The sequence below is a fragment of the Lissotriton helveticus genome, chromosome 10 (assembly GCF_964261635.1).
Source record: "Lissotriton helveticus chromosome 10, aLisHel1.1, whole genome shotgun sequence".
Classification (NCBI taxonomy): domain Eukaryota; kingdom Metazoa; phylum Chordata; class Amphibia; order Caudata; family Salamandridae; genus Lissotriton; species Lissotriton helveticus.
The window spans coordinates 1,114,163,583-1,114,174,037 of NC_136071.1; the positions used below are offsets into that span (position 1 = coordinate 1,114,163,583).

At 44.4% G+C, this 10,455-nt stretch overlaps 1 protein-coding gene across 1 annotated transcript in view; it reads right to left on the reverse strand.

Annotated features, from left to right (window-relative positions):
* Positions 1–10,071, reverse strand: part of ATP2C1 (ATPase secretory pathway Ca2+ transporting 1) — a 912,406-nt gene extending 902,335 nt beyond the window's left edge. Inside the window, exon 1 of the mRNA XM_078663880.1 lies at positions 9,655–10,071. Coding sequence (XP_078520006.1) covers positions 9,655–9,771 — 117 coding nt within the window. The 5' untranslated portion in view covers positions 9,772–10,071. The remainder of the gene's footprint in view (positions 1–9,654) is intronic.
* Between the last annotated feature and the right edge of the window lie 384 nt (positions 10,072–10,455).

Below are 10,455 nucleotides of genomic sequence, written 5' to 3' on the forward strand. Positions count from 1 at the left end.
GAATGGAGCACAATTGATCGTGGCTCTGGAGGGTGGTGGAATGGTGATGGAGTGATACCAGGGGCTGTGATCCACCAAATCACCATTGGGTAAATGCAAGGTAGACCTACGACGCCGCAAGATCAATACAAAGCGTAAGTCCTACTCAAGTAAGAAGGCACGCAAGATTCAATCTCCCTTGTAGCCCAAGACATAGGGAACTCTTGACCCCCTCACCCTCCCCTGAGAGGCATCCACGTCTTTCGCGTGCATGGTATACCTTTGTTTAATTGATTCAAACACCTTCTTCAGTACAATTGTGGTCCACGGCCCCACTTATTGTCGACATTCAAATAGAGACAACCCCCCTCATGGAAACAAATCCTGTATACTCTTCTGAGTGGGAGTTCCACAACCCACACATTCCCGGGGGTCCCAAAAGCTATCTTGCGATTCACCTCAAATTGGTGGCATATCAATGCACTAATCAGCCATGAAGTCGACTTGACCTCCTCAAATGTACTCAGTTGCTTTCCCCTACTAATCAAGGCAGATGCTTTTGTGTCGCTGAAAAAACTTCAGCTTCCACATGTCACATTCGACTACCTGTATGACACAGCCCAAGCTACACCTCCACTGAATCAGACACAAGAGCTGGTACATAATTGCCAATCTTGGGCCCTTCTAGGCAGACACAGTTGTTCATTTCAAAATTTCCACTGTAAGTGAATTTGTGGCAACGAGTTCCACACTGGGCCATGTTGAGACCTGGTTACAGTCAACTTGCCTTCTAAATCAACAAAAAGAGGCCTTAGGGGTAAGAAATTGTCCCCGAAACCAGAGAGGCCAGGAGAGGAGGAATAGTGGCAGCAATTTACTTACAGTAGTTTACATGCAGATAAACAAAGCAAAACATTAATATACTCCATTTAATGAACTCAAAATCAGAAGTGATCTGTGGCAACCCAAAGTATGAGACCAGAATAACAAGCATTTGCAATGCAATAGGTCTCGCATTATGAAAGTTTGAGCTATTGGTCTTGTAAATGACAATTTTTTTATTTATGTGTTGGTTTTAAAAATAGTTAAATTAATAGCTTTGTCATTTACAATGCCAATAGTTATAACTTTCGCAAAATGTGACACCTATAGCATTTGTAATGCAACATATGTTGTATTTACGTGACTTAGATGTATTGATATTACAAATAACAATGGCTTTTAATTTTCTTAAATAATTAATACTTAAATAAAAGTGATTGTAATTTATAATGGCAATAGTTTAAACTTTTGGAAATAACTTTTGTGAAGATTATGTTCAGTGTATTTTATTGTGATGAAAATCCAAGAACAGAAGTGAAATATTAACATCTTTTTGTGACATTTTGTAATAAAGCTTGAAACATTGAGAGAACACATTTTAACCAGTTGTTGTTGAATGGTTGCACAGATTGATGCTGTGATGGCGCGGAGTGATGTTGTGGTGGCGCTGAGTGATGCTGGGGTTGCACTGAGTGATGCTGGGGTTGCACTGAGTGATGCTGGGGTTGCACTGAGTGATGCTGTGGTGGTGCTGTGGTGGTGAGGAGTGGTGCTGTGGTGGTGCTGAGTGACGCTGTGGTGGTGCTGAGTGACGCTGTGGTGGTGCTGAGTGATGCTGTGGTGGTGCTGAGTGATGCTGTGGTGGTGCTGAGTGGTGCTGTGGGGGTGCTGATTGATGCTGTGGTGGTGCTGATTGATGCTGTGGTGGTGCTGAGTGGTGCTGTGGTGGTGCTGAGTGGTGCTGTGATGGTGCTGAGTGGTGCTGTGGTGGTGCTGAGCTATGCTGTGGTGGTGCTGAGTGGTGCTGTGGTGGTGCTGTGGGGGTGCTGATTGATGCTGTGGTGGTGCTGAGTGGTGCTGAGTGGTGTTGTGATGGTGCTGAGTGGTGCTGTGGTGGTGTTGAGCTATGCTGTGATGGTGCTGAGTGGTGCTGTGGTGGTGCCGAGTGATGCTGTGGTGGTGCTGAGTGATAATGTGGTGGTGCTGAGTGATAATGTGGTGGTGCTGGGTGATAATGTGGTGGTGCTGAGTGATAATGTGATGTGGTGGTGCTGAGTGATAATGTGGTGGTGCTGAGTGATAATGTGGTGGTGCTGAGTGGTGCTGTGGTGGTGCTGAGTGGTGCTGTGGTGGTGCCGAGTGGTGCTGTGGTGGTGCCGAGTGGTGCTGTGGTGGTGCTGAGTGATAATGTGGTGGTGCTGAGTGGTAATGTGGTGGTGCTGAGTGATGCTGTGGTGGTGCTGAGTGATGCTGTGGTGGTGCTGAGTGGTGCTGTAGTGGTGCTGAGTGGTTCTGTGGTGGTGCTGAGTGGTGCTGTGGTGGTGCTGAGTGGTGCTGAGTGATGCTGAGTGATGCTGTGATGGTGCTGAGTGGTGCACATAGCACAAATCAACAATCATATTTCCCAATATCACAGAAACAAACCCAATCTATGATCAACAGTCTTTTAGCCAGAAAACAAAAAAACGAAACTAGAACAGTGATAATAAGGGGAACACTATACTGGTGGTGATAAACCTTGCGGTAGTGTTTTTTTGCTCTCCCAAACGTGGAGACATGGATTCTTTCTTTAGTTCTCTGCTGCTTTATTATTATTCACCACACACAAGGTTATTTTATTAGGTTTACTTTACCGACCATTGAAGGTTGATAAACCGGCTGCCTGTGTAACTTACACATCACATACCGTTTTCGGCAGCAGCATAATAACTCGCTGGGCTATCTTCCCAGTTAAAATGTAAATCACAGCATTAAGCACAGTAGATGGATAGAAAACTGTAGTGGGAAAGTAGAAAGGCGCTTGGGAGATAGCAGGTAGTGCAAATGCACAAATACTGTAGTTGCATGGTTACCCAGGTGTCATAGACTAAAGGGTGGCTTGTAATACAACCTGCAATGTATCGTAGACCACAAGATAATAATTTCAGCAGCATAGGAATTCCACACCTATTGGCTTTGCCGTTGCTTTTTTAAAATGTTTGATTTGGAAAAGGGTTAGTCGATTTGGGGGATGTACTCGGATTCTCAGGTTTTTTTAAAAGTGGCAGCGCTAGAATTAGCACAGCCGTGTCTCGAAGTTGGGATGTAAGTCAGTGGATCATATCTTTCCTCACAAGTTAGCCTTTTTTAAAAATTCAAATATCAAATACTTTCCGGACTGTTTTGAGGAAAGTAGCCTTGTGCGTTTGCTTATACAAATCGAGAATTCAGCTTTAATTTCCCTTAAGTGTTCACAATCCAGAAATGTTCTAGTGCAACTTTCTTCCCCATAGAATCCCACTGCTTTTCACTCTCGCCCAGTGCTCTCTCTCACTCTTATAGTTTGAAAGTAGCCTGGTGTGCGACGACGGTGTGTTTGACTAGGCGGACAATATTTCAGTTCAAATGGGTTAGCGAGGGAAGCTTTTGAAAACGTTTTTTTGTCTTCATTTGTCTGTTTTGGATGTAACCCAATACAAGCCTAATACCTCCTGTTTTCTTCCCTCTGACTTTTATATTGGATAACTTTACTTGTAATCATCGCCTTAGAAAGTCTTAAAGAAAATATTTTACGAAGCCGCAACACTGCTCACGCTGTGAGATGTGTAACTCCAGAGGAGCAACATCTGAGGCCGCATTCTGCATGAAGCAAGTCAGACTTTAATAAGGAAATGCCGGAGCTGCGAGGTCTCACAGGGCGCGGGAGACAGCGGCTAGTTTCCTGGCCAGTCATGTGGAAAGTGGCAAACAATTAAGACAGGCGCTAATCAGAAGGCAAATAATGCATGCTCTTCTTCTATAATCAGCTAGTTTTCCCATTACGATTTGAGGTTTCTGCAAAATGAAACAAGTTGAAGGGAGCAGTTCAGTGTCTGTGCTAAATTTAACAAAAAATAATAAATCATGAAATGTGCTCTGTCTTCACTTCTCTCACATGAGCCCCACGAGCTGTCCAGCCGCGCCGGCAGTGAAAAGACTAACACATGCAGTCAAGAACTAAAGAAAGTTACAGGAAGCGTATGTACAGTTTGTGCTGCAGTCTGCCTTGTTGCTCTGCTGGTGGAGACCACGGGAGAGTGTGCTGTGCACGAGAGAAGTTTTATTATAAGCCTCCTGAAGGTTGCAAGTGTGCGGCACAAAGGTTATGTTGTTTTATGATGTAGACGCCACTTGTGTTTGTTTTATTGCCTTTGAAGACGGTTTTTGCATCATTGCAGAGCAGACAGCATGTGCGCCGACTCTCTCTGTGGATGTGCCTGTGAGTGAATAACTCGTTATTTAAAACCGAAATTGACGGATCTTCAAATTGAGACCTGGTTCATGGTTGATGTTTGCTCCCAATTATTAGAACACGACAATTACAAAAGTCACGAAGAAAGAAGGAAGAGGAGAAGCTACTAATAAAAGGAATTAAACATTTCTGAAAAAGGGAAAGGCATGCTATCAACGGTTTTTGATAGCTTCCGAAGTGGTGAGAAAAGCGGTGATCAAATGTAATAATAAAAAGGGCCCGCAGCGTGAGATTAGACAAAGCAGTACACTGGGAGGGGGGAGGATGTTGAAAGAGACACGGCCTGGCGGCCGTGAAAGTGAAAGTACGGCCGGCCGTGGGCAGCAACAGCAGGGGTGAATAATTAGAGGGGGGGAGGAGAAATGCCTGAGGCCGAGCGCACGCTGGGGGAAGCTTCAGATGCCTGTGGGAGGGAGGCTGATGGCTTTAATGTGGACGTGCTTTCCGCACGAGTGCACCACACGAACTGTCCGAAATCCGCGATGGTTTCAGACCTTGGTTTGTTCTTTATACTCTCGTCTATCATCCCTTGCGGGATTAATAGGCGAGACCTAAAAATAGAGAGCAACTCCTCAAGGCAAGGGGGACAAGGTAAAAGCAAACCAACGACCAAATAACTTCCCTATGCTATTTATAGAGGGGTGACCAGCATCCCTATGCACATTACTCAACGTAAATGTATGATACTGTGCAAATAGAACCTAAACTCACTTATACTAAATATTCAAATGTATTATTTTTATAAGGGTAAATATACATACAGACACAAATGACACATCATAAAAACATAAACGGAAGAGACATAAAAGATACATATTCATCAGTCATTTAAAAAGTTCTAACTTGCCTATATTGACACTATATTTTCATGATTTGAAAATTTCATATTTATATCTCCAGTGTAAGGTTGTTTATGGAACAGATATATCCTTCTTGAACAAACTTTTCAAAACAGGATCATACCTACAGAAACCTAGAAAATTCTATTAGTAGGAGACATAGGTAATAGAGAACCGCATTATTAGAGAGTTCAGCCTAATAATAAAAGATCCAGTGCACTCAGTTCACAGCCTTTATCCCCTCCCAGCTCTCCAAAATGGTGCCCATCTTCCTGGGACTAGACGTAGTCGAAGGGCATCAAGAAGCTTATATATTGTGTAGCATGCATTCTGTCAGCACAATAGTCTCTAACAAGAGGACTTGCGAGAAGACCTTCATCTCAACATAACCAACACTCTCGAAAGAGTGCTCGTCAACGCGGAAAGGCCAAGAGGATCAGCCAACTTTGACATACACAGAATACTGTGGGCAGTATGCGAGAGGGATGTTCACTGTTAACATTATAGTTTTAAGCAAAACCATAACATTTTTTAAGTGCATTAGTTAAGATAAAAATAGACAATAAACATACACATTAAAAATAGGTAAAACAAGATCAAAGTCTTTCAAACATTCAGATATATAAAAGCTTAAAGGAACCATATTTCACGACTCAGATCAAATCTTGAGTTGAGCAATGATCCCACGAATAAGGTTTTTGGGGATTAGTGCACATATGTAAATGTAGTTGAGCTTATATAGCGCACAGCTACCTGCAGTGGGTTTCCCGGCACTTGCTTAGGGAACCCTTCCTGGTATTCCCCTGTGAGATAGCAGGGTATCCACAAGGTGAAAGTCAAGCATCCCGCCGCGAGGGGCCGTTGTGGAGATTAAGCAAGCTATTGCCCAGAGTCGCAGAGTGTGAACCCGTGAGTCGAGAAGGCACTGGGGCGAGAATTATCGAGTCCGTGGAATTTTTAGCCCAAGACCCGCCGAGGCGGGGAATTGAACCCTGGTCCAGGACCGATATCAGCTTCCGGGTCTGCTGCCTCTAACCCCTGAGCCACACTTCTCCACGACATAATCCTCTTCTCCCTTTTTTGAACCAAGCTACATGAAGATGCCCTCTGGAAACTTTCTTCTCCCCATGTTGACTGTCTCAATACAATATGTCTAGCAATTTTCTCTTCAGTTTTTAGAGGCCAAAAACTGTAAACTCTTATAAACCAAATAAACAATTCTGCTGTTATGGCTAGAACAGGCATCCAACTAGTCGAATGTAGAAACACATAACTAGGACATTTGTATGTAAAAGGTTAGAAAGACTGAAGGATATGGAAGAGGCAATTGATTACTATAATGGGGGTCTCGAAAAGACTGCCTGGGCCTTATGTTCTTTCCCCAGTCCAGAGCCCAAGTTGGATTGCCGTGACATTTTTTCCCAGGCTAGGCACACTAGGGGATTTAATTATTCTATGATCATTCACGGTGTCTCCGATTTTGGAGCAGCAGAATCAATATTGGAGTAAATATATTTCTAGGCTGCTAAGATCCTGATGAAGACTCTGAAATATACGGATCGTCAAAGGTGTTGAAACAGTGAGTACTGTTAGCTTTTGATCTTTTGTCAGATGTATGGCTTCTGGAATAAAAACGTCTACGTTGTATATCCCCTGACCTGCCCTTGCTTTCTGCATCACATTTATAATATATCTTGTGGCACCCTATGAGATTTAATATTGTGTGCTCAGCTATCTAGGTTATGGCTCTGGTAAGTTTACTGCACAACAGCGCACCCTCAGTTATAGCATGAAGTAACAAGGAGCCCATTAGTATTACACCCAACCAGTATATTTATATTGGGGAGGAGACCTTATTGTGACTAAAGAGTGCCCTGGACATAATACATCCTGCGTTCCTTGTGTAACCCGACATTATGTTCTAATAGCTTCCATTATTGTTAAACCTCCCTACCCCCCTTCAAATGAGTTTGATGAGGTACCAGGGCTTTGTCCTCATGGTTGATTTTTTGTTGAGCAGTTTAATATAGCACCGACACGACCCGAAAGTAATGGGGCGCTTTAGAACCAAGTTACATTACATAAGGAAGAATTCTTTGTTTTTTTGTAGACGTGAGGAGGTTAAGTGATTTGCCCAGAATCACTGGACGTTGAGCTATCGTCGAAACTCGACGCTGGCGCTCCCCAGATGCAAAGTAGGCAGCTCTGGCCGTTACCCAACATCCTCTCCTCTGTATATTGCGTGGTGGTGAGTTGTAACTGTAAGATCATTATTACCTCCCTCTTCTGGCTTGTGTGCAGTTACAAGAGATTCAGGTGAGGGTATCCTTGCTAAATTATTCGACCCCACACATACTCTCTGTGTGTGAGAGAGTAAAGAATTCCCGTGGACTCCGAATCTTCTCCCATACAGAACAAGTCGATGTTAAGAGGCCACCGAGTGTGTAACCACCAGAGGGCAGTAGATTGCCCTTCCAGTCAGAAAAACGTACTCCTACATTCAAGGAAGACCTACAGGAGTACAGATAATGAAACGTCGCTTGCAGCCGCCCATGTCTGGGCCGCCAGAGACTATATCAGGGTTGCTTGGCAGCCCCCTGCTTTAATCAAGGAACAACATTTTCCAACTGATTAAGCTTAAAGCACCACACACTGCCAAACCAACTTCAGAACAACAGCATACATCTGAAGGGTGCACTGGAAGATAATGGGAGCTTTTTTGGGGGGCAGTTTTATATAGCGCAAACTCGACCCGAAGCTATTGGAGCGCTTTACACAAGCACCGGTTACGTTACACAAGGACACATTAATTTGTGTTAGGCATGGGGAATTGCCCAGAATCACAGGATGCTGAGCCGACGCTGAGACTCGAACCTGGTTCCCTAGCTCCAAAGTCGGCAGCTCTTGCCCTTAGGCCACATCATACAATACACAAATATATCCTGAGCTTGGTTCATCAACAGTTGAAGTCCTTAGTAAATCAAGGTTGAGACGATCTTCTTTTCTTCATTTGTTTCACAGCACTTCTTCTCAAACAATCCTAGCCGCCATCATACAATGTCCTTCTAGGGCAGCAGAGCATCACATAAATGATAAGGAGCAGCATTTTATCCATGTAACAAAAAGCACTTTAGGCCTGCTGGAGGTATGTAAAGTCCTATAAAAATACTAATACTATAAAATGCATTACATTACTTTTTTGGGGGGCACTGGTCTGTCCAGTTCTCTCCCTAACTGCATATGAGGCAGTCTGATCGACATTATACACATGAAGGCCACTTTTGAAATCTTGAAAGTAAGGAATCTGGTGTGAAAAAAATAGAATTACTTACAATCGGGGGTTTAAGTGGGATGAACAAAGGGGGGGGTCTCTCAAAGGGGCGTGGCCGCTGTAATTAGGGCGTGGCCTAAGAAGTAAGTTAAAAATTTGCGCTTAGCATTATGTGTAGTTTGCTGCTTCTGTCATTTCATCCACACATAAAACACAACAAGTAACATTACATTACACCCACAACAAGCCAGGAGTCCAGGACTATTGGCTCTGCCAATGGTTGCTAGTTGCATAAGATAAATAAGCAACAACTAGGGTTTTGTTATCGAACATTGAAAATGCTTCCGTTCTGAAATGATGAGGCGGTGAAAGAACTATACCGACTCTCTGAAGTTACTTGAAAGGCAGTGAAGGGTGGCACCGCTCCAGAGTTAAGATTTATTTTTCACCCTGAGGGTGAGAGCAAAAATGGAGAGGCCGATAGGAACCCGTCTCACCACCTGCTTTAATTAAAGCACTGGGACCAGAGGGGAGGGTTTTAAGTATACGGGTTCTATAGGCGCCCTAGCACAGTGAACGTGAGTAAATCTTGTTTGATAGTGGTGGTGCTGGCGGGGAGGGGAGACCCTTGAAAAACCCCTCAAATAAAGTGCAATAAATTACACTTAAATGACATAAATATACAATCCCGCTGGCTGTATTCAATTTTTCCATCTGCTGATCTAAATAAAAGGAGAGACACAGGAATCTCCAATGATAACGACGCTGGACAAGACTTTCTTTTTGTACTAACTTGAATTTACTTGAACATTTATATTGTGATTCCTTTTGAGTGCGCGGGATTGTATATTTATTTAATTAAAGCACTGCCGCGCTACCCGGCACACTTAAAGCCCTGCTTCTAATGCTTCAAGTGGCTTTAATCGGAGTCTGCATTTTTAGGTGCAATGATCCCGGGCACCGAAAACGGTAAACTCTGCCCTAAGCATTAAGTTTAGGGCCTCAGTAGAGATAACAGTAACACAAACTCTTCAATCTGTAACGATCCCACGTAACAGTGCGCTACCTGTCGATACGTGTACTCCAGCGCCTCGCCAGTGGAATGAGGCGCTAGATAAAGGCAATAGCAAAACAAAACTGCACCTCACAGAAGCAAACTGATCTCCAAGCCACCTGTGTGCATACACAGGATGGGAACGAGCAGCTTCACGTCACAGGCGCACGATTCTGAAGTAAGTTAAAGTTCACGGTACCTCCTGCTGGGCTTCCGTAGATGTCGGCGCTGTAAAATGTCGATTAATAAAGCCATAGGTCCGGCGAGGAAGCGCGACGATACGGCCGAAGAACGAGGCAGTGCCTGGGTCCTCCATTCGACACCGGGCAGTGCTGGGCAGTGCCTGCCGCGACCTCACTTTTCAAGCAGCTGTCGGCGGTAGTTACTGCTGGTCGATGATAACCCTCAGCCCGGGGATGGGTGGGGGCCGCGAGGACGAGAAGGACAGGTTTTTGGGCTAGCGCGGACTTCTTTTGCAGTTTGTCTGCAGAACACCAAGGGCCCAAGGTGCTGAGCGTGACACTGGAGGCCAGCCAACACCTGAAAATGTCACAGCACTGCCTAGGAGCAAGGAATGCGCGGCGCCTGCCGGAATGACCCCACTGGCAGTGTATTCATAGAAAGGGAGGAGGGGTCAGGGATTATCTTGTTTGCTTCTTTTGAAAGATTTTCACACTTTGATTAGACTTACTGTTTATGGATATACTAATAACGCAGTGGTTGTTCAGCACGTAATACTTAACCCCTTAGCTGCGGTAGCGTTTGCCTCCCTAATGCTGAAACTTGTTTATGACCGGGTTGCACAGTGCACCTCTAGCCGGACAATTATGTGAGGAAACACTTGAGTGAGACTTTGGCTCAGCCCAAAAGTTGTGAGTACATGTTTTGATTATGTGCTGCCACAAAAAAGTGCTTTCCACCACCCCCTCCCCCAGCTGTTATAATTTTGTTTATTCCTCCAGCTGCATGAGCTTGAACTTTCAGGGGCACACACAAGACA